Genomic DNA, 26,479 nt, shown 5'->3' with positions numbered 1-26,479 from the left:
CTGAAGATTAGATGGGTAGATCACATAACTAATGAGGAAGTACTGATGAATAGAATTGGGGAGAAGAGGAGTTTGTGGCACGACTTGACTAGAAGAAGGGATAGGTTGGTGGGACATGTTCTGAGGCATCAAGGGATCACCAATTTAGTACTGGAGGGCAGTGTGGAGGGTAAAAATCGTAGAGGGAGACCAAGAGATGAATACACTAAGCAGATTCAGAAGGATGTGGGCTGCAGTAGGTACTGGGAGATGAAGAAGCTTGCACAGAATAGAGTAGCATGGAGAGCTGCATCGAACCAGTCTCAGGACTGAAGACCACAACAACAACAACAACAACAACAACAACAACTTGTTTGAGGCTTCATCTTATGGAAACTTACATAGGTAAGCTACCATAGCAAAGAAATACTTTTTTTAATACTGTGGTGGGTGGTTCAAGCCTTCCGTTATGACAGTGAAATATAGTGGCAGTGTTATGGAGAAGTTAGCACACACTTTCCCTAAGCAGTACAAAAAAGCTTTTCAAACTGCAGGTCAATTTAGGCTTAAACTAAGACATAAAACTGGAAAAAGTATTATGCATCTGCTGTGTATAGATTACAATGTGGAACATGTGATTGTTTTTATACAGGCCAAACTGGTCAGAATTTTATATCCAGATACAGGGAACATGTCGACCCAAACAACAAGACTGCTTTAGACAGTCGTTTGCGAAGACAAAACATACAGCCGGTAGTGTTAAAAATACTATGAACATTTTGCATGTAAAACCCAGAGGAATGAGGTAAGATATACTTGAAGAATGGGAAGTATATAAATGGAAGTTAAAGGAGACATGCATATTGATGAATGAACGGTCCAAATTGAAATGCAATAATTTTTTTTGCCATTTTTGTTAACCTTGTAAGCACGTATCCTGCAAAACTGAGCATAATATTACTTTTCACTTGTAGTGATGAGTATAGCAATATAAACAATACTTCTTTATGAAAATACAGAGTGTATCAAAAAGAATTGTTCAATTAAAAAAAAAAAACTATTATGTTATTTGAGATATGTGCATGAACAATGTGCTGTTGGAAAGAGAAAACTCTCAAGTTTTACAAGGTTCCCACTAGGTAGCAGCAGTGTCCGCCACTTCAGTTCTAGTAAAAATGATGTCGGAACAACAGAAAGCGTTTTGTGTTCTATGTTTTGAGCAGTGCAGGTCAGTAATAACTGTTTAGTGTGACTGTTGTACTAGGTATACTGTGGATCCTCCTACAGCACACAGCATTACACAGCGGCATGAACAATTCCGAGAAACAGGTTGTATGTGTAAAGGCAAATTACCAGGTCATCTCAGAGTGTCTGACACAGTCGTCAAATGCATCCGCCATAGTTTCACAAGGAGTTCGCAAAATCAGTTTGCCATGCAGCTAGACAGCTGCCGCCGATGTCCATCTCGCACGTGTTGCGCCGATGTGTACATATAAAACCATACAAAATTCAGCTACTGCAAGCTCTTTGTTAATGTGAAAAATTTCATTCTTGGCAAGATGGAGGATGACAGTTTTCTTCCATGCTTAGTGTTTAGTGACAAGGCAACATTCCATTTAAACGGAAAGGTGAAAACTGTCATAATGTGAGAATATGGGTTACAGTATAACCACATGAAGTTGTACAACATGAGAGACTCCAAAATTTAATGTGTTTTGTACAGTTTCACAGGAAAAGGTGTATGGTCCATTTTTCTTTGTTGAGAACACTGTTACAGGAAGCACATATCTTGATGTGCTTGAGAACTTTATTTTTCCACAGTTGGGGACCGATTTAAAAGACTTCATTTACCAACAGGATGGAGCACTGCCACACTGGCATTTGGAATTGCGGGAATTTTTAAATCAAAGGATTACTGAACAATGACTCTGTCACACTGCACCAAATGATTCTCATTACATTACTGGCCTCCAGTGTCACCGGACCTGACTGTATGTGATTCTTTCATGTGGGGGTTTATAAAAGACTGTTTATATGCATCCGTTACCAACAACAATGAATGAACTGAGATATCACATAACAGCAGCTATAAAGGCTGTAACTCAGGATATTCTCACTGTAATGTGGGAACAACTTGAATAGCACATTGGCATATGCTGTGCATCTCAAGAGAGACATATTTAATACTTATGAAAAGGTATGGGGGGGGGGGGGGGGAACGAACTTTTTTGAGTTCGCCGTTCATCAAAAAACAAAATTCGTTGTACATGTTTATTAGTTTCATAAATATAGGCGTGCGAAATTAGATAATTCTTTTTGATAAATCCTGTATAGTCTTGGTGGAAATAGTGTGTGGTCTCTCAAGAAATATCTCTTTATGCTGTGACATTCCTTTTGAACCTGAGAACAAAAGTTTCATGACCCTTCTAAATGTGTGCCTGCCAACAGTAATCAGCACTGAAAGGAAAAGATCCACTTTTATAAGGAGAAGGTCCACTTTTATTCAGATCTTGATACTGTGATTCTGAAAGTTCCCAACGATGATAAAATCCTGCTTCCTGTTGATTAGGTTGGGGAAAGATTATGAAATATCATAAGAGTGATTGGAAGATGTGACAGGCTCAGTAAATGACAATGGACCAATACACTATCCAGTTGTTGCATTACAGACACTCGGTTTAGGCAGTCTGAAAGTATACACTGCTGTGCAAAACTTAAGAACAGGGTGAATAAAATAAAATAAAATGACATATTAACAATTTAGGTGAAAAGGAATGCAAGTGCAAGAGCATGTTGCCACAGGTCTCCCTGTTCACAGAAAGCTGGACATGATGTGGCATGAAGTCAGCATGACCATAGTGCCAAATGGGGCTGGCCTCATAAAGTGAAGTTGTTGAAGGGACAGGAAAATATAGTGTTTGTCAATTAGCCAACGGTTATGGTGTACTGTAGTGGTGTTTTTTGTCACAATTTGGTCTGGAAACAACATTTGGATGAGTTCACACAAGGAAGAATCATTGGGAAACTGGGAGGAGGTAGAAGTGTGATAAGTGTAGCCCATGTGCATGAGACCATTCTGAACCACAGGCACTGCTGCCCGAAGGAGAAGAGATGGTTGGCAACTGTCAACTGCACCAGCGAATGACCACTACATTGTGCAACAGACAAGAAGGGATGCACATCAAACTGTGGGTGCAATTGCAGCCACATTGAACAGGACTGCAAGACACACAATATCATGCTCCACAGTGGCACAGTGACTGCAGGTGGTTGGTCTCTTTCCTTGACAACCCGTACGTTGTGTCCTGTTGACACCCACAGGGCACTGTTTGGGATGAGAACAGTGCAGTCTGAGTAGTGATTCTGGACAAACCCTTTCATGGGCTTACTGACCTCCAGATCTTTAAACGTGGTACACTCACTGGTCAGAGTTATTCTGACAGTGTACTCCTTCCCCATTTACATCTTTTCGTGGGTATGTGTGGCTCTGACGTAATTTTATGGATGAAAATGCGGGACTGCATCAAACAGCGCAGGTGGAGCAGCTCTTGCAATGAGAGGATATTGGGCAGATGGACTGGTTTTCCATTTTCTGTGACTTAAATCCCATCGTGCACGTGTAGGATGCGTTGGCGAGATGTGTCGAAGTATGTCCACACGTGCCGACCGTCCTGCAGTTGTCAGCAACAGCCGTGGAGGAATGGAATTCCCGATTAGAAGAACCAATCTCGTAGCCAGCATGGGAGCACATTGCAGAGCACGCATTGCCATCCTCGGTGATCTCACAACCTATCTGGAGCTATGTTCTACCTTTTGTAACGTCCAGGAAGCCATCGTAAATCGTGGTGGTTTCTTTGTAATCGTTTTCTTCGAATAAAAGTTTCATTTCTGTCCATCTCGTAGCGTATTTCTTTGTTACTTTGTGTACTATACCGTAGCAGTTCTTTCTGTGTATGGTCCAAATGTGAAAGTCTTTTTCACTCTCAAGTTTTGCATACCAATGTAAAACAGCCTAATAGCATCCATATATACTGCCGGAAAAAAGAGTCAACCCTTTTAGAGGTTTCCAGTTCACTCAAGATTCATTGTTGCAACCTTGGATATAGAGTACGTGCAATGATTACATTTACAGATAAATAACCCAAGCAGTTCTGAGGCACCAGGTATCAACCCTTGCTGAAACACCCATATTGTACGTGGTGGCAATGCAGGCACTGACACTGGCATCCAGTTCATCCTACAGATGGCGAATACTGTCCTGGTATACATTATGCCACACCTGCTTGACTGTTCACATAGTTCTGTAAGAGTTGTTGGTTCCCAAGTCGCACAAGTCACTTCTTGTCCCATCGTATCCCACATGATCTCAACTGGAGGCAAGTTGAAAGATTGTGCTAGCCAGGGATGTTGCTGCACGTCTTGCACAGCACGTCTAGTTTCACAGGCAGTTTGTGTGCGAGCTTTATCCTGTTGGAACAGTATGGCACCTTCCTGTTGCAAGAACGGCAAAAAGCTTTCGTCGCTGAAGACCGTGGCACACCATTCAATTTTCCAAGTGATCATCTGAGGGCATCATTCGAGCCGTGCACGTTGATGCTGTGGCGTGAGTTGAAGGTGGACTAGAAGTTTGCATGCCCGTAGCTGCACTGCTAATAACAGGTTCACAGCAGTTCATGTTGACACATCTGAGCTCACATGCTCTGTTATCTGTGCTGTGGTTGCTGTACGATCTGCCACAGCTGCCCTTAATTACAATACGCCAGTCGTGGTGGGCATCTGTGCCGCATAGACGTCCAGAACCTTGTCTGTAGTTGTGACAATGTTCACGTGACCACTGATACCAGTGCAACTGACTCGGCACACCCATCTTGTGTGGCAATTTTCCAACAGGACCATCCCACCACTCTGAAGGGCACAATTTGACCCTTCTCATATGCGTTCAGTTGGCTGTAGGAAGCACGTGAGAGTCTCTGGGACATAGTTGCCTACTTACTTCACACATTTGCACCACACTGAGCCTTCAGGCTGTGAGCCTTATCTTTTAAAGGGTAGACACATATGGAGCTCTGGTTGCAATGCCACTACGCTATCTGTAGACAGATGATGTTGAAACCATTGTCACTACATCTACTATCCCCTAGGTGCCATATGCCATCATCAGATCAATATCAACATCGTGCTTCCGGGTCTACTAATTTTTCTTACCAGTAGTGTATATGATTAAGACATTTCATAGACTATGCACTTGTTAGGCATATGTAAATAAGTTGTGTGAATATCACATGAGCTGTGTGTGGTGGCCCATGTTGGACAGATCTTTGTAGTTAAGTTGAACATCTGAATGTGCTGAGAGAGTTGATTACCTCCAAAGAAACCAGTCATCCTTGAATTACAAAAATATACCAGTCAGGATCATGGGGTGGGAGAGGTAGGGGATACAGGAAGAGTTGTTAAAAGCCATTGGTGAAATAGATTGGAATGGGTAAAGTAATGTTGAACAAAACTGCCCTCATTTCACATGTGGATCTTTTCAGCTGCGAAATATACTTACGGAATTTACAAATGTGTGCACAAAGACTAATTTGACCGTGACAGTGATGTACTCGTAGCTGCTGTGTACTATCAGTGTCAGCAGCTCAAGCCATGGTAGTTAAATTGTAACCAGCAAGAACTGAAGCACAAGTTAGCACCAAACAATGTGAAACTCTGAATGTCGACCTGAAACGAGAAAAACAAATGGGGGGGAAAAGTGAGGTAAATAGGATTCAGATTCTTGCAAACCAAGTTGGTGTTGGTCCATTCTTGCAAGCAGTTGGGAGGTTACAAGGTCCAAGTGATCCAGTGCAGCACCTCTCAAACCACAAGATGGAGCAGTGTGATTTCCAGAGCCAAATGAAATCCTCAGTAGATGGACAGTACACTTTACTATGCTTCATAATACAGAAAATAATGCTAATATAGACTACATAATGACTGCCTGATCTTGAAGTGGTTGAAAGTACAAATTAGTTACCAACACTGCACATAGTTGTGAAAAAGACCTTGGTGAAAATGGATATCCTGGAGAAACTTTGAAATTTAATGGGGATGAATGCTGTAGCATCATACGGCAGGCATCTTGGTATGTGGATGAGAAAGCTAATTCCTGATTATTTTATATTTTGGTTGGTCTATTTCCATGAGAAAAATGATTCTTTGGATGGTAGCCTATCTGTGGAAAATCTCGGCTTGGCACAAGCAGAAAAGTCTTCTCAAGAGTGCAACTTAAACAGTGTATTTATTTAACATGTGGTTAGTATCACATCACATAAGAAAACTTTTTCCATTAACTGAATTTTCTGTTGGTGCTTGGCAGAACATGATGATAATATTAAAAAAGAAAACGCTGCCTAATGTTGTGTAAAATTCTATTTAATTGGTCACAAACCAGCTTTTGGCTTCTCAGACAATCTTTAGGTAGCAAGTGAATGTCGCAAACACAAGATAAACGTAATGTGTGACTGACTTGTATATTATTTGTACAGAAGATACAAAAATGACAAAAGTGTTGACACAGGAAAACATTACAGTAATTACACTAACTAAAAAAGGGATAAAGAAAGTTTTTATGTGGAGATACATTTAACAAATGACAAGAGATAAGATGAATTTACAGTTTGAACCTAGTATTTGTAATAAAAACTTAATTTAACAAAGGGGAAAATGAAAATTGTGTCTGATAATTTGATACTAGGCTGGCACTCTGTGTCATGTTTTTGCTTGGCAGAATGTAAAACTTTGCATCCTACATCATATGAATGATTTTCTGGTAAAAGATTTGACGTTTGCTGATCAGCAAAGGTCGAATCTATCTTCCTTAATTGCAAGCGTCTCTCATGTTCACATAGCCTAATTGCCACAGCTGTGCCTGACTGACCAATATACAATTTTTCACACTGCTTGCAAGTGATTTTATATACACCACTCTGTGCCAAGGGTTGCAGTTTGTCTCTGCTATTGAATAGAAATTTTGATGTATTATTGGTACTATAAAATGCGGGTCTACAGTCGCAAGACTTTAAATTTTTTGCAAGATTGTCTGAAATGTTGCAGTATATATAATTTTGCACCAGGCTTTGTAATTACTCCGTGATCGCTGCTGGCTAGTGTACAGAAGTGGTGTAATTTAAATCATTTTCTTTTTTTCATAGAATTGTGTTATGTTATAAAGTGTGGTAACAAAGTGCCGTTAACCATAATTACAGGAAATTATCAAAGGAGAAGCTAACGGCCACATAGAACTGTCGATCAGGGCAGAGCTATAACCATTGCTGGAAGTTATTTGTTTGATGATTTGTAGTCCTGTTTGAAAGACTGATTTGGATAATGGAACCAATATGAGGCAATGCACCATTAAATGGAATCCTAGATGTTAGTGCCTATGGGGATGTGCTGTGTTTTTTCTGTAAATGTTTACCATGTGTTTCCTTATACTAAAATCTATATAAGGACCAAGAACCTTACAGAAGGGCCTCCCAGCTCCATTGTAAACTGAATATTATGTTATAAAGTGTGGTAACAAAGTGCCGTTAACCGTCATTACAGGAAATTATCAAAGGAGAAGCTAATGGCCACACAACATAGTTCGTTCAACAGGGAGTGTGTACATCGGAGTCCAGCTGCAATGAAAGCTATCTAGATTGGCGAGAGAACATGGGCAACAGAAGAAATGCGAAACTTGCGTTATCTGTGTGTATCTACGCCACAAAGAAAATTATTACAGTTAACAACATATGAATTGTTGATAGCACTTGTTCACAATCAACAGTTTGCTGATCGAATAACAAACTTATCAAATATAACAATTACTATGGATGAGCTCAAAGTGTTAAAGGTACTAAATATGCTCCACCATGCAAAATTTCTGAAAAATAGCTACTTGTGCTAAAAGTGATGTTGAGCTCATGTTAGGTAGTGATGTTTCTCTGAAACATTTGTGAGCCCATGATTTAAAAACTGCTGCTGCTGTTAGTGACAAACTCTCATGCAGTGATATCAATACATTAAGCAAGTTCAAGGTGAAAATAATCTCCACAGTGTCATCTATATCAAAACTAATAAATCAAATAGTTTAGTTCCTCTGAACTAGTTCCTTGACAGTTCCAACTTCAGACATCTACAAAAAGTCAATGTTACCAGTAGACTGGGAAGACTGGTAATACAGGACAGGCAGGGAATTGTGGTGGAACTAACATTAGTAGAAGAATCTGGTTATATGATTAAAAAGAAGAACAGTTTTAAACTTAAGTTTGGCATAAAAAATTCTATGGTTCTTGTTGACAAAATTAAAAATACGCATATCCCACCCACTTCTAAAGTAGTATCATTTGATGTTGCTAGGTTATTTAGAAATGTTCCTACTGATGAATCTATAACTGTATTAACAGATATTTTGCATGAATCCAAAGGACATAATTGATGCTACTCAAATGTGTATGAAACAGAATTACTTCCAGTTTCAAAACAAGTACTACCCTCAGTCTGATGGCCTAGCTCTGGGTTCACCTCTTAGTACTATAGTATCTGAAATTTTCATGGACAATTTTGAATAAATTTTCTTACAGAAAGAGTCATTGAATTGCAAAATTAAGTACGGTTCAGATATGTCAATGATGTGCTGTGTTTGTGGACTGGTACCACTAGACAATTAGATACATTACTACAACATTTAAATTCACAACATGAGGCAAACAGAACTAAAAACCAACAAACAAATCACTTCCAGCAATGATTATAGCTCTGCCCTGACTGACAATACTCTTCTAAAAAAGAAAATGATATAAGTTACACTATTTTTGTACGCCGGCCAACGGTAATCACCCCGTAGCTACAGAGCCTGTTGCAAAATTCCATATACTGGCAACATTTCAGACAGTCTTGCAAAAAATTTAAAGTCTCGCAACTACAGACCTGAATTTTATAGTACCAATAACATATCAAAGTTTTTATTAAATAGTAAAGACAAATTTCAATCGTTGGCAGAGATTGGTGTATACACTGATCAGACTCTATTATAACCACTGACCTTGTATCGATATAAACCTGTCCACGCGATAGCAGTGTCACCTCATGAAGAATGCCTGCTAGTTGGACACACGCATGGTGCCTGTCTGTGTGTAGAATGGAGAAGTTGCACAATCTATTGGTGTTTGCTCGAGGACAGATTGTGACGGCCCAGAGACTCGGCATGAACGTTTCGGAAACTGCATGACCTGTCGGGTGTTCGAGGAGTGCTACGGTGAGTGTCCTCGACACGTGATGAAACCGAGGTAAAACCACATCCAGATGATGTGGGGTTGGGCGGCCACCCCTCATTGCAGATGTTGCACGTCGTAGGCCGTGAAGACAGGTAAAACGGGGCAGGCAGGGAATTGTGGTGGAACTAACATCAGACTTTAATGCTATGCAGAGTACAAGAATGCCTGAAAACACAGTGCATTGAACACTCTTAATGATGGGCCTCCGCTGCTAATGACCCATGTGTATGCCAATGTTAACACCACAACATTGGCAAGTACGACAAAAATGGGCACATAACCGTCGGCACTGGACATCGGTGCAGTGGCAGAGTGTTGCACAGTCTGATGAATCCCAATACCTTCTTGATTATGCTGGGAGAGTGTGAATCTGTCATCGTGAACTGCTCCTTAACACCTGTACTGAGGGATGGTGACAAGCTGGCAGCAGCTCTGTTATGCTCTAGGGGAACATTCACATGGGCATCCATGGGTCTAGTGGAGCTCATGCAAAACACCATGATGGCCAAGGAGTGTTGTACAATGGTTGCAGATCACATGCACCCCTTTCATGATGATCATGTTTCCAACAGCAGTGGCATTTTTCAACATCATAGTACACGATGTCACCAGGCCAGGAGTGTGATGGAGTCATTCGAAGAACATGGTGGCAAGTTCAAATTGATGAATTGATGTGCTGACCTCCCCCCCCCCCCCCCAACTCATTAGATTGGAACCTGATCGAACACATTTGGGATTGAACGTGGCATCTGAGCTCATTGCCCCCTTCCCAGAATTTCAGAATTTATAGGAATTAGGTGATTTGTGTTTGCAGATGTTGTGCCAACTCCCTCCAGCGACCTACCAAAGCCTCATTGCTTCTGTGCCATGATGCATCACCACTATTATCTGTTCCAAAGGTGGACATACTGGCTGTTTGGTAGTTGGTCATAATATTCCGGCTGATCAGTGTATAAAATCGTGTGCTAGCAGTGTGCAAAAGTGTATATTGATCTGTCAGGCAAAGCTGTGCCAATTAGGCTGTGTGAACATGAGAGAATCTGGCAATGAAGGAAGAAAGATTTGAACTTTGTTGATCATCTTTTAGCAGAAAACCATTCGTAAGATGTAGAATGTGAAGTTTTACATTCTGCCAAGAAAAGCAGGAAGATGACACTGGTGGAAATAAACAAACACATGACACAGAATGCCAGCCTAGTATTAAATTATCAGACTCAATTTCCATTTTCCCCTTTGTTAAATTAGTTTTCATTAAAAATACCAGACTAAAATTGTAAATTCATCTTCTCCCTTATCATTTGTTAAATGTATCTCCACATAAAAACTTTATCACTTTTTTAGTTAGTGTAATTATTGTAATGTTTTCCTATTAAACACTTTGTCGTTTTTGTATCTTCTGTACAAATAATATATGTGTAAGTCGCATGTCATGTTTATCTGTATTTGTGACATTCACTTGCTACCTAAAGATGGCCTGAGAAGACCAGTTCGTGACAAAATAAATATAATTGAGCAGAGCATTAGAAAGTATCTCAAACTTTTTCTTTAATAACACATATATTTTTTTAAAATATATATGCACATATTCAACACAAGAAAAAAATTCATAATTATGGGTTAATGAAATTTACAGTATTTATAAAACACAGGAGGTCACAGGCATACATCCAACTGCTGAATATATTCAGTTGATGTGTTTGTTCCCATCAGGAACTCCTCTGGATCACCAGGAACTGGTTTCGGGCGCATATGTATGATATGCAGAACATTTTGTCATTCTGCACCACAGTTGTAGCTGGGCAGTGTTGTTAACCCCCATTTTTACAGTGAGTAAGCACATATTCCACTATTTGTCCATATTTTGTTGAGTGTGGGCCAGTTCTTGTGCTGCTCTTCGAAACGTAGGAGCCTGGACAAGACATGGGGCATTGTCTGTTATAGTTACTCTGTTGTCCGCCAAAAATTTTGCACATTGTAGAGGTGGATGATGGGAGCAAAGTCTGCTTTTATTGAGTGCTGGAATGTCCTCATGTATAGGGAGATAAGGATCACCAGATATTTTTTAAACTCCCACTTGAGAGCAGCTTCTTGCCACAAAAATGGTGGAGAACAATATGGCAGGTAGCACCGCCCATAGTTACCTGCCCAGTCTTGGAGGGCAGCAACTGTGATGAACAACGCATGCACCATGTACAGTACAGAGGCCTATATAGGATGTCGATTTGCAGCCTCGGTATCAGTTCTCTGTGGGACTCAGCAGCAGAAGCAGTGTTCTCCAGAAGATGGCAACCAGTTGGATTGCCGAAAAATTGAATCAAGTTGATTTTAATATCCGGCAGCAAACTCGAAAAGACCTTCAAGGCTTATTATGCTGGGAAAGCCTACAGAGTCGTACCTTGTACATTGTTTGGTACTCCTGCAGATGGTAGCAGAGTGGCAGGTCTCCAAACTGGTCGACTAATGAACACCACCAGTGGATAGACTGCTCACTGTAAAGAGTAAGTAATGGGTAGTGCACGAGTGCTCAACTTTTGTAGGCTTGAGATCTACTACATGCAGTTTAGTCTGGTAAGAGCTACTGACTTAAAAAAAAAATCATAAAGGTTTAACCACAAGAGAACACCAGAGCCAAAATTTACCTTTTTAATTACATGAAATATATAAAAGGTAATTTCCTGCCCATCAAAAGTTGTAGGCTTACTACTAAATTTTCAAGATACTACACAACTGAAAATATTCAGATATGCACCATCATAAATGATGAAAAAAGTTTAGTGAGTTACTGGACTTTGCATATCATTGGCAAGTTCATTCTAATCTTGTGAATAACTTGTCAGAGACAACTTTAATCAGCCTGGAGAGATGAGGATCAGTCAGTTTATTTCTGCACTTAGATTTCACTACGTTTGTCTTTGAAAAATGTCTCACATAGATAAGTCGATCCAAAAAACGATAAAACCTTTTACAGTGATAGGGTAGATTTTTTCACTGACTAATTTCCAAAAGTTATCTTCATTGCATTCTAACTTTAAGCAAATGTAATTTTGAAATCAAAGTATTTCTTCTTCAAGTTCAGTCTCACTACAAGAGAAAAGAGTGTTCATTGTATCTGAAATATCTTCCACGTCCACCTTTTGGAAAGGTGTTTCAGACTCTGTCTTCAGTGCTGTCAGGTTGACTGTACACTTCTTTGCAGCTTCTTGATCCAATGATGCTTGTTGATCTGACAGTTCTGACTGTATTTGAGGAAAGTGTTTCACATTTAATTTATGTAACTATGCTATCCAAAGCAGAAGATGTAAGAGCTATGATGGTTTGGTTTTTTTTCGTGGAAGTTATTTGCTTAACTCCTTTAATTCAACTGTCATATCAGTTACAAATGCCAGATCCAACAACCAGCTCTGCCTCTCCTGTCAGAAATTCTCTAAGTCACACCTCTACTCAGCCATCAAACTTCGGCGTGCAGTAGCAGATTTCCATATTTGCTTTTCATTTCTTCTAATAGCACTCTAAAGTTTCTACTCTGTAGTGATTGTGAACGAATTAAAGAAACAAATTTTGTGAAAATATTTGTAACGTGTGCTATTTTCAAAATATGTTGATGAAGCACTTACTGAGGCACAATATAGTGAAGAAAGGTAGGAAAGATGTGTTGTTCATTCTCAAGATAACAAATCCTTTGTGTTTGCCTATGATTGAAGGTGCTCCATGGGTGCAAGTTTCTGTACTGGCAAATCATATTGAGAAATGATTTGAATGCATTGTAAAAATCTTCTCCTCATGCAGTGTCTTTTTAAGGTCAAATTTTTAAGCGAATCTTATTTTACACTGAAGTCTGAAAAGATCTATCTCAACAAAAAGCATAACTTGAGGTGAAATGACTCGATCTACAGGCTCGTCTAACTGCACCGAGAAACACAAGCAGGATTGCAAGTCTGTTTTCAACTGACCTTTCATATTTGCTGCCATTAATTCCACTTTTATTGTTATAGTAGACTCAATAGAGGCATGTCTCCGGTGACTGATATATCAAAATGGTTCAAATGGTTCTAAGCATTATGGGACTTAACATCTTAGGTCATCAGTCCCCTACACTTAGAATTACTTAAACCTAACTAACCTAAGGACAACACACACACACACACACACACACACACACACACACACACACACACACACACACACACACACCCATGCCCGAGGCACGATTCGAACCTGCGACCATAGCAGCAGCGCAGTTCCAGACTGAAGCGCCTAGAAGCGCTCAGCCACAGTGGCCAGCCACTGATATATCTCTGACTTGTTTTTACATGTGGAAAACAAGGAGTCACTAGTTTCCAGAAAGCACTTGTTAACAACTGTGTCTTCATCAGTTGGTGTTGCATGTTTCATCAGTACTTCTGATACATTTAATGATACTATGTTTGATTAAGAGACGAAATTATTTTATGTTTAATGAAAGACTTTTTTTGTACAGGTCTTACAAAAACCAATGGTGTGATTGTAATTTAATTTTAAGAGTAGAAAGTTTCTTTCTCCTCAACTCAGTACTAACAGCTGTTTCCAATTTAAGTTCTTTGTGAACTGTTCTTAAATGGTGTTCAGTATTTCCTTTTTTTTTTAGGTTCGGCTAAAATAGCCTTATACATCATACATATACACCCATCTTTATGCATTGTCATAAAAAACTATTTTTCCCACTGACCATGGAAGTAGAATGTTTTCCTGTGTTTAGCTGCACTCATTTTCCACAAATACATTACTAAGTGAGAACTGTCAGATGTCATGTGGCCTCCCTGGTTCTGATGGGGAGCGCTCGGCAGTGGTCAGGAGACTTCACACCATAGTGGGTAGGAGATATTCATTGCCAGCTGTCCAGCATACCATTTGCGTTTTACTGAGCTGTACTGGTGCTGTGGTGTGTACTGTTGTGCTATTTTGATCACGATTGTGTTGAAAATGAGTGATGGTGCTGTTATTTGATATTTCAATACAAACATCAATCTCAGTTTTGATAACATGAATTGTTTAACTGCACATTGTTGTTTCGTGGAAGCACAAAAAACAGAGGTTCATGTTGTCTGCAGTGAACAATGTTGTTAGATTTACCACCTACAAGTACTTTGCGAAACGCTACATCTATCTACATCTACATCTATACTATGCAAACCACCGTGAGGGGCATGGGAGAGGGTACATCTCATTGTACCAGTTATTAGTGTTTCTTCCCATTCCATTCACAATTGGAGTGCGGGAAGAAAGGTTGTTTGAATGCTTCCATACGTGCGGTGATTATTCTTATCTTATCCTCTTGATCCCTATGTGAGCAATATGTAGGGGTTGTTGTATATTCCTAGAGTCATCATTTAAAGCTGGATTTTGAAACTTTGTTAACAGACTTTCTCAATATAGCTTATGTCTATCTTCAAGAGTTTTCCAGTTCAGTTGCTTCAGTACCTCTGTGACACTCTCCCACTGATCAAACAAACCTATGACCATTTGTGCTACCCTTCTCTGTATATGCTCAGTGTCCCCTGTTAGTCCAATTTTTTTTCCCCACACTTTTGAGCAATATTCTAGAACCAGTCACACAAGTGATTTATAAGCAATCTCCTTTGGAGACTGATTGCACTGCCCCAATATTCTACTAGTAAACCAAAGTCTACCATCCATTCTACCTGCTACTGAGCCTGTATGATCATTCCATTTCATATCCCTACAGAGTGTTACACCCAGGTATTTGTATGAGTTGGCTGATTCCAACTGTGACTCATTGATTTATAATCATAGGATACTATGTTTTTTTTTTAACTGCACTGGTGGTCAACAAACTGGTATTTTACAAAAACAGCTCATTTAAACAGATTATGGTAAAGGTTTTGAAAGATTGGCTCATAAAGCCATGAAGATCGACTAGTCGATCGCTTTTGACAGGTTGAGCACCCCTGGTGTAGTGGATAGTCACATAAAAGCTTAGGACAACTGTTACATCTACTTTTGAACCTCTGTTTGTAAAAGTAAACAAAAATGTGAGTGCTCAGCTTTAGTGTTTTACTGAAGCTTCCATGACTAAACACTTCTTCCATGTAGTGAATTATCGTGTCTAGCGATACCAAGAGTTGTCTTCTATCTAGTATGTTCCATTGTTATAGTAATTGTTAGTTACAAATGTCTCCCTTACTACTACATAATAATCAGATACTTCTTTCCCTTTTAGCTGCAGCTAATGGTATTGAGTTGAATGTAGGAACACATGTTTCTTAGTTTGAACTGAACAGTAGCAACTTCACACTGTACACAGGTGGGACCTCTGGGAAGACAAATATGATGGATAATTGATAACACAGTGTGTAAAGTTATAGCAAGAATAAAATCAGCTCTCTCTCTCTCTCTCTCTCTCTCTCTCTCTCTCTCTCTCTCTCCCCCCTCTCTCCCCTCCCTCCCCCCTCTCCCCCTCCCCCCTCCCCCCTCCCCCCTCTGCTTTCATGGCCAAGGCTGTATCATCACCATTGTTACTATTGCCTTGAGAACATGTTATTGATTAACAAGAAACTGGAGTATGCTGACATTTTTAACTCAATATATTGGACATTGTCAGTATAGGGGAAAGCAATGGTAAGCAGATAATGAAACATAAAATTATAAAAATTTTAAAAACCTTCTGTAAAACTTTTTAAAACTTTCAAAAATGTTCTATATATTGTCTGTCACATTCAACAATTTTTTTTACCAAGTGATGACCAATTTTGGTAGCTTAACTAGGTCTACCATCTTCAGAACTGAGGACAGACAAACCAAAAGAAAAACTGCCTTAAGTAACAAAGTTGTGTAAAAATTGCTATTGGCTTACTTTCAAAAAATGTACAGGTAGTTAACATACCACATGTAGTATTATCAATACACTTGTAATGCAGAACAATGTTGCACCAGCCATGACATTCTTATTGTAAAGCTTCAGGTAAAATGTGTGATGTGCAGCACAAGAAATGATGATTTAGAGGAAAGACTAGTTTTTTTGGACATACCACACTATATGTGGGAGCACAAAAAGCCTGTACAACATCGTAAAAATTTTTATACATTGAAATGTCCGTGTAATTATTGTCTTTACAGTCAGTAACTACAATCAAAGATTTACTGATGAAAAGGAAGAACCAAGTCGCAAGTGCTTGCTCTTAGTTGACAGTGCATAAAAGTAATCTGACTATTCAAAGTAGTAAAATATTTTTAGTGTATATGTATTTTATGTTTTACTTTTGACTTCAAGTACAGCTTACATGGTATATTGCTGTGCGAATATTTTACTATTTTCAGTAATCATATTACTTTTATGACTTTTATTACTGACTTTTAATGACAATAATTATATGGACCTGTGTAAAAATTGTAACAGTGCTGTACAGGCTTTTAGTGCTGTCTCAGGTAGTGTGGTGTGTTCAATGAACTAGTCTTTCCTCTAAATAATTATTTCTTATTCTTACTTGTTTGCCAGTACATAATATATTTGCCCTTACATTGGTTTACGCTGTACATAGTCCATTTTACCTGAAGATGTAAAATAAGAATGTTATGGATGATGCAACAGTATTGTACACTCTGAGTGCATGTATAATACTACGTTACATATGTTAATTTTCTGTACATTTTTTTAAAAGTAAGCCGATAGTGGGTTTTACATAACTTTGTTACTTAAGGCAATTATTCTTTCGGGTTTTCTGTTCTCAGACTGTAGGGAAGCAGCATACTCATGCCATTATAGAATTCATATGCTTTCCATTGTGTGCCAGCCTAGTCCACTGTAACTAGCTGTGACGTCACGAATATTGCGCAATACCTTAAAAGTAAAGTAAACAATCTGAAAAGTTAATAGCATGTCAGGAATGATAATGTGTTAAGTTTCAGTTTAGTAACTTTAACAGTTTTTGAAATGTGGATGGTTTAAGTAAAAATCATCAGCACTACAGGAAGGAGCTAGAAACTTCAAAATTTATATTTGGATTCCTTTTTCATTGTAATTTAATGGAAACAGTATGCTGGATCTCACAAAGTAGTATTTTGGTTGAAATTCATGATTTTCTGTTTTTGTGTCCTAAAAGTACGGAAGCAAGATAGATTAAGTAAGTGATTATCTATAGCTAGGATGTTTAGATTTAGGTAGAATGGAGATATGCTATAATAAGAAAGATTAATAAGAAAGATGTGAGAAGTTTCCAAAAGTTAGCTATAAAACTATAGCTGTAGCATCTCTCCAAAGGGCAAGTTCAGAGCTCATCTATTGCATGCAGTGCAACTAAAATAATTCTCTCACCAAAAGTATTTAACCTAGCCACATCATAATTTTATTACAAATACTTACCTGTATGCTGATTGCACAATTAAATTGTGAGCTTCATTGGCCGTCAGTGAATGAAGCAATTAATTATTCAGTAACTTGAAGTGGTGCTCTACTAGCCCAAGCGGCTAGTTAGGAAGGCAAATTTTGTTGGCTGCACCTTCGGCGGTCCGCACCACGCCTATATAAATAAGAGCGTGCGAGCTAGAGTCAGGCCCCAGTTCTCTTCTAGATTCGCATCAGTGCGCACTCCGTGTCGGAAGCCGCGTCACGCTTGTGCAGTTGCAAAGAACAGCCTTGGATGCCATATTACGTAACTCGGTATGCACGTAACGTTGAGTTCGCATGGGGGTAAAGTGTTAATTGCGGAACGACTCCAGTGATTTACTCTCAGTTTGCGTATGTCGTATTTTCATGTGTCGCCGCAGGACAGACCATCTATCATTACTAGCATGGCATTTGGTGAGTATTAACATCAAATTTTGGTGAGCATTCACTTCGAACATTTACATCGATAACGATTATTGAACAGTTTTATCTAGGGATAATAGGATCCGTGCAAGAGACTCTCAACAGCTCTGATAGTACAATAGCTGATAGTAGCATTGCTTGCTTAAACATTTATTTGAAACTTTACGCTTTATCGTTTTTAGAATATAGTGAAAATTGTTATAGTAAACTGCATTTTCTATGAATCCCAGACATCATCCTAAATCCTCGGCGTAATGAACTTCAATGATCAATAACTTTATTTCTCTGTCAGAGTGGGCACAGTGAACTTTAATTACAGGCATCACATTTTTGCTAATCACTTTCTGGTTGCCAACATTGTAGTTAGAGAGCTTGTGTTGAGAACGGCTACAATACAATAGAAATCAAAAATTTCAACCCGCCGCCCTACAAGACCTGAAGATGGTATGTAAGCTACCAAAACTAGTCGTTACTTCGTAAATAACAATAATAGTAATAATAATAATAATAATAATAATAATAATAATAATAATAGGGTTTAACCCCCCTTTTAGTGTGATTAGTTGGTTCAGGACAGAACTAATGAAGCCTCGGACAAGCGCTTTTATGGTTGGGGACGACGCTCCAACCCTATGCCTGTCCACAATGGTTACGACACTGCTAGCCACATGGAGAATGATCTAAATCCAAATAGAGGTGTTTTGCAGGATATGCTTCCTGCAACCACTCTAGAAGGAAAACAAAGACAGAGGATGAGATGGTCAGATGAAGTTAACCAACACCTCATATTCTGTTATTACCAAGCAACAAACTTAGGAACCAACACAACTGGATACAGATCACAACATAAGTATATACAACATTTAATACCAGATACCCAGAATTAAAATTTTTAACAGAATGACGACTAGCTGATCAGATCCGTGTAATAATAAAAAATAACAGGATACTCCAGTCAGAATTAGAAAACATCAAACAACAAGTACAACAAATACTGAAACAAAATAATGTGCAATCAGAGGAAGAAGAAAATACAGTAATGGACTCAAACATCCCAGAGAAAACAAACAAAGAACAACACGCATCAATTAAACAGTCAGAGGAAAACGAAATCTTAAGACAGCCACCAGAACAAGCACAAATAGAACACGAAGTGACACACATGTTAGATATAGAAGAAAAATTTCAGCTGACATACATAGAATACAAAAACACAAATACAGACATTGGACCATTCTTGCATAGACCACCAAATAACCCACAAGTCGAAACAACAATAACAACTATCAACATAACCATACACAACAAAATAAATGAAAATACAACTATGGAAGAGTTACAACTACTGGTTTATATAGGAGCACTCACTACACTAAATATACACACTAGGCAGAGATCAGAACCAACCAACACACAGGAATAAACCTCTCAAAACCAGCATGGCAACACAGGCTACAGATCAGAATAGAAAAACTGAGAAAAGACATCAGACAGCTAACACAATTTATAAGAAATGAAATATCAGACAAAAAACGAAAAAGGTTAGGTAAAATCTCACAACAAGAAGTGATAGAGCAATTAGATGAAAAGAAGCAGAAATTACAAGCATTGGCCAAACGACTTAGAAGATACAAAAAAAGTGAAAATAGAAGGAAACAAAACCAAACATTCAACACAAACCAAAAGAAATTTTACCAGACAATAGATAACGCACTCATTAAAATAGACTATCCACCAAACATAACAGACATGGAACACTTCTGGAGCAACATATGGTCAAACCCGGTACAGCATAACAGGCATGCATGGTGGATGCAAGCAGAAACAGACACATATGAGATGATACCACAAATGCCTAAGTGATAATTTTGCAATATGAAGTCACCCGAGCAATTAATTCTACGCACAATTGGAAAGCCCCTGGAAAAAATAAAATAGCAAATTTCTGGCTAAAGAAGTTCACCTCAACACATTCACATCTAACTAAATTATTTAACAGTTACATTGCAGACCCATACACAATCCCTGATACACGTACACAAGGAATAACTTATCTGAAACCTAAATATCAAGCAGACGCAGCAAACCCAGCAAAATATCGCCCCATAACATGCCTACCAACAATATACAAAATATTAACTTCAGTCATTACACAGAAATTAATGACACATACAACACAGAACAAAATTACAAATGAAGAACAAAAAGGCTGCTACAAAGGAGCATGAGGATGTAAAGAGCAACTGATAATAGATGCAGGGGTGACATATCAAGCTAAAACTAAACAAAGGTCGCTACACTATGCATACATTGATTACCAAAAAGCTTTTGATAGTGTACCCCACTCATGGTTACTACACATATTGTAAATATACAAAGTAGATCCTAAATTGATACAGTTCCTAAACATAGTAGTGAAACATTGGAAAACCACACTTAATATCCAAACAAATTCAAATAATATCACATCACAGCCAATACAGATTAAATGTGGAATATACCAAGGAGACTCATTAAGTCCTTTCAGGTTCTGCCTTGCTCTGAACCCACTATCCGACAAGCTAAATAACACAAATTATGGATATAATATTACTGGAACATACCAACACAAAATCACACATTTGCTATACATGGATGATCTAAAACTACTGGCAGCAACAAATCAGCAACTCAACCAATTACTAAAGATAACAAAAGTATTCAGCAATGATATAAATATGGCTTTTGGAACAGGCAAATGTAAGAAAAATAGCATAGTCAAGGGAAAACACACTAAACAAGAAGATTACGTATTGGATAACCACAGTGACTGCATAGAAGCAATGGAAAAAAACAGATGCCTATAAATATCTAGGATACAGACAAAAAATAGGAATAGATAATACAAATATTAAAGAATAACTAAAAGAAAAATATAGACAAAGACTAACAAAAATACTGAAAACAGAATTGACAGCAAGAAACAAGACAAAAGCTATAAATACTTATGCTATACCAATATTGACCTACTCATTTGGAGTAGTGAAATGGAGTAACACAGACCTAGAAGCACTCAATACACTTACACGATCACAATGCCACAAATATAGAATACATCACATACATTCAGCAACTGAAAGATTCACATTAAGCAGAAAGGAAGGAGGAAGGGGATTTATCGATATAAAGAACCTACATTATGGATAGGTAGACAATTTAAGAAAATTCTTTATAGAACAAGCAGAAACTAGCAAAATACACAAAGCAATCACTCATATAAATACATCGGCTACACCATTGCAATTTCATAACCATTTCTACAACCCTTTAGATCACATAACATCAACAGATACAAAGAAAGTAAATTGGAAAAAGAAAACACAACATGGCAAGCACCCGTATCATCTAACACAGCCACAAATCGATCAAGACGCATCCAACACATGACTAAGAAAAGGCAATATATACAGTGAGACGGAAGAATTCATGATTGCAATACAGGATCAAACAATAAACACCAGATATTACAGCAAGCATATTATTAAAGATCCCAATACCACAACAGATAATTGCAGATTTTGCAAACAACAAATAGAAACAGTAGATCACATCACAAGCGGATGTACAATACTAGCAAATACAGAATACACCAGAAGACATGACAATGTAGCAAAAATAATACATCAAGAACTTGCCATACAACATAAATTAATAAAACAACACGTTCCCACATACAAGTATGCACCACAAAATGTACTGGAGAATGATGAATACAAATTATACTGGAACAGAACCATTATAACAGATAAAACAACACCACATAACAAACCTGACATCATACTCACCAATAAAAAGAAGAAATCAACACAACTAATCGAAATATCCATACCCAATACAACAAATATACAGACGAAAATAGGAGAAAAAATTGAAAAATACATCCTACTGGCTGAGGAAGTCAAGGACATGTGGCATCAGGATAAAGTTGACATTATACCAATTATACTATCAACTACAGGAGTCATACCACACAATATCCACCAGTACATCAACACTACAAACGTATATATACAACTACAGAAATCTGTAATTATTGATACATGTTCAACTACCCAAAATTTCCTAAATGCAATGTAACATATATCGTACATTTAAAAGGAAGTCACGCTTGATCAAGGTCCGCGTCACTTTCCATTTTTAACCAGACATAACGTCTGAGAAAGGAAAGAAATAATAATAATGTGTAATGCAATTGAGACAATATATAGGACATTTTTTGAGAGTTTTAAAAAGTTTTACAGAGAGTTTTCAAAAATTTTTTAATTTTACATTTGATTGTTTTTAACTCAGTTAGAGCAGCTGCCATCAAAGTAAGAAGTCCATGTATGAATGCTTTCCTGCACGTATATTTGCAGATGTGGACAGCATTAAAATATTGAGCAACTTCTGTGTACACCCCTCCCTCTTCCCATAACTTGCCAAGGTGCATTTGTATGTAATAACTTCGCTAGAACAACAAATAAGCATACATTTGCATGTTACATCATGTGTAGATTTGTCACATGTCCTGTAAAGTATAATATTCATCAGCTATGTAATATGTAACAACACAATATCGGAGTGACTGTATGTAATCAGTTGAAACTGTGTGCCAAACCAGGCCTTCAACCCAGATCCCTACCATTTGCAGGCAGTGTGCTACCAATTAAGCCCTCCAAGCATTCCTCACTGACAGACTCAAAGCTTCAACGCATCACTGGCTCCTCCTCTTTTGGTTGTGAATTACTCATAAAAGGTGGAGACCCTGATTTGTATCCTGCTCTAGTACACAATTTTAACATATGAGCTACGATCATCACAACATATAATCTGCTTAGAAAATACTCAATAATACTGGGACCTTTATTAGACACAGAAAACAAATCATTATTGTGTTAGTTAATTTGCATCTTCTTATGTATTTAAGCACATACACAGCTTAGATGTTGATAACAGCCACCTCCTTTGCCAAAATGGTCCCGTGCTCAATTTGTAATAAAACTTAAGTAGAAAATAAAATTATAGCAGAAATGTAAAAAAAGGGAATAAGAAAGAACTTCAAAAGTATTCACAAATTGTAAAAGTTGCATTCAGTCAGAAAATCTCGGAAGTTAGCTGCAGTTTATTTTTTATTAGTTTTATTTTTATGAGAATTTTATTGATACATAGGTTGAAAAAGCTTGTGTTTATAAATTCTCATTTCTGGTCCAGTTGACACTTCTGGAATTGAGATAACATTAAAACTGTGCTAGTTCCACATAAAAATGCTACTTCAATCCTTCAAGCTGGTAGTTTCTGTCCTCATGGCTAACATACTGATGGCAGTTTATTCAGCTGACTGGTACAGGATCCAGTATTTCATTCTAATTGCTATAGTACTCCAATTACACGTCAAAAACAAGTCCTGCACAGTAGTCTCTTTCCACAAGTTTTCAACAGTGCTGTTATTAGACAAAGCCTGAAATTTATATTTGCATCTATCTTAGCCTTTTTCAGTGACTTCATAAACAATGAAAACGTCATGCAGTGTAACATTTTAATAACATTCTAAATATATTCATGCAGAACTTTACACGTTTTTGTTTCTTTCCTCAGAGACAGCAGGTAATTCCTGAATTACTTTGACTCATTCACTTCCCAACAAAGATCTTGATGGTGTGTCAGCACAGATATAGCTACACGTAGCTGACAAAATAGTTTTGCTCATCATCATCATCATCATCATCGGATGGTAAAGCGATACAATTTTGCTGTTAAGACTGCACTGAGTATGTGGTCAAATTGCTGCCAGTACAGACAATAATGGCACATATTTAAGTACGCGGGCTCTTATCTTGCAGCATTAACATGCATTACAGCATTATAAAATATTATATTACATGTAAAATATTAAAAAATGGCATATGCTGTCCAAGTGAAACAATGAGATATACAGTATTTATGATGGTAATACATCCAATTTAATTTTTATCCCTCTGTTCTAGGAAAATGATGTTATCATATTAAAGAGACGTATAAATGCTGACTGGTTGTATGGACAACTTGGACAAAAGGAAGGCATGTTTCCATCAAATTTCATCAATGTAATTGTTCCACTGGATAATGAGGGTGACTTTCTAGTGAAAGCATTGTACCAATTCATAGGGGAGACAACATCTGACTTGGAGTTTCCGGTAAGAGAAGATTAAAATATGTGTCTTTAGTGTGGAATGTGTGTTTTTTTAGTATTAAAGAAGAACCAATGTAAAATATAGTTGCATTTGGGAGCAGCCTATTATTAGTTTAGGTAAAACAAATGCTGAAGATTAGTACATGTTTTTCTCATTTGTTAAAAGTACATTGACATCATAAACTGAGGAACAGATGAGAGCAGGGAGATAATGTCAGCCTTGAACAATGATGACATTGGTATTGATGGAATTTTATTTTTATTGCATGTATGGTGGTATGTTTCACAATAATGTAATCATGTGCCAACTTCATCTGCAGGGTAGTTTTGTTTGTGTGGCATCTTAAAACAATCGTGTTCTGTATTTTTTATTCAAATGTACAAAAAGGTATACCATATAAAAAAAATTATTTGTTTTGGGCAGATTATCATCGACATAAGTTAATCCAAAGTAGACGAATGTTTCTAAGGAGTCTGCTTCTTCATTTGCAACAGCTAGGAATATAAATGTGGCTGTACTTTTCTTGAAGGTGATCCACATCAGGGGCATGTCAAAACTGCAAACACAGATGAAAATGTATAGAAATGTGGTACACATCGTGTTTATAAAACACAGTGCCCAAGAACACTTTACAGCAAGTAAAATCCAATGTACAGAAAAAGTCCAGCCATCGTTATCAGTGAGACACCACATTGGAGCAAATTCTGCCTAGACATGGAGAAAGGGGTGCTACCTCAGATGCTGTGGGTTGAAGTTCACCGATCTAGGTAAAGTAGGAAGCTGCCGAGCTACAGTTCCATGTCCCAGCTCGGTGATGACATCACAGGAACAGTGGTGTGGACTTCTTAACCGATGATATGAGCCAGTGTGTCATCTGAGGCTGCTACTGCTTCCTGTGGGGAAGGTGTGATGAGCCAATCTGTGATACCAACAGAGTACTGTTGGCTGTAATGTTCTCGCTGGTATTGCTGGTGAGGAGAAGATGGTGTTCATGGGGGACGAGTCATTTGTGTTCTGACTCAAAGATTATATGAACCTGTAGGTCCTGATGACTGATCCTGTGCCACTGCTGATTTTTGGTAATGCTGTCATTGGCAGCTATGCACTTCCGTGTAGTATAGGCAGTGTCCCTGATTTCTGGTCACGTTTGCGCTAGTGCACTCTATGTGTTGACAATATGTTTGCATCCACACCCTGGAAACCATGTGACAATAATGGCATGATGGTCCTTGTGATGTTGCGTTGCCTGTGTTGGTAAGAATAATGATGCAATTGTCTTTTTGGACATCGATGCATGTGTACTTTAACCATGGCAGCACACAAACAGTTTACAAACTTAGCTGTTTTTGAAATTCTTCCACTGTCAGTACGAAAGCCAATGATTCATTCCCTTTTGGACATCAGATAAACCACTCCATTTCCGCATTATGACAATGTCTGTACTGTTTCCTCATCCTACAGACACACTTTATGTACCCTCCATTGCTAGTGCTGCCATCTGCATGTGCCTATTGCATGCTGACGTTGAACGTAGGCAATGGTCACATCAATGTGTTTGGGCCGTGTACGTGTCATACAATGGTATATTTCTATATGTACATTCAGTGATGTGTGGATACTGTCTGCAGAATTTGTTCTGAATAGAATTAGTAGCAAAGAAGTAATAAATTAGAAACTTCCTGGCAGATTAAAACTATGTGCCCGACCGAGACTTGAACTCGGGACCTTTGCCTTACGCGAAAGGCAAAGGTCCCGAGTTCGAGTCTTGGTCGGGCACACAGTTTTAATCTGCCAGGAAGTTTCATATCAGCGCACACTCTGCTGCAGAGTGAAAATCTCATTCTGGAATAAATTAGAACTTCATGCTTCAAGAGGCATGGCTGGTCATATTAGATGTGAACTTACTGTGGTCTATACTCAGTAAAGCTCCATTATTGAAGCGACTATCTTAAAAGTATTGTAATGCTATTAATTTGTTAAAATATTGGCTTTGTCCGTAAGTTCGTGGCATTTTTCCGTAAGTTTAATAAACACAACAGAAACACATAACAGAGACTTCAGTCATCATTAATATATACTCCTTCAATATTTACAACAGTCTGCTAATGCTGGGGTAACTTTTCAATTCTGTGACTGTAGAAATAACATGCTTTTGAGGCGAAAAACTTGTTGAGCCATGTTCGGAGCACATTTTCATCCAGAAAGGAAGTTTC

General features: G+C 38.2%; 1 protein-coding gene across 1 annotated transcript in view; it reads left to right on the top strand.

The window, feature by feature from the left end:
* Positions 1 to 26,479, top strand: part of LOC126249036 (SH3 domain-containing protein 19) — a 112,207-nt gene that overhangs the window by 76,838 nt on the left and 8,890 nt on the right. Inside the window, exon 6 of the mRNA XM_049950654.1 lies at positions 24,081 to 24,269. Coding sequence (XP_049806611.1) covers positions 24,081 to 24,269 — 189 coding nt within the window. The remainder of the gene's footprint in view (positions 1 to 24,080; positions 24,270 to 26,479) is intronic.

This window comes from Schistocerca nitens, chromosome 3, assembly GCF_023898315.1.
Source record: "Schistocerca nitens isolate TAMUIC-IGC-003100 chromosome 3, iqSchNite1.1, whole genome shotgun sequence".
NCBI classification, from domain to species: Eukaryota; Metazoa; Arthropoda; class Insecta; order Orthoptera; family Acrididae; genus Schistocerca; species Schistocerca nitens.
This window is presented reverse-complemented; position numbering and strand designations above follow the sequence as displayed.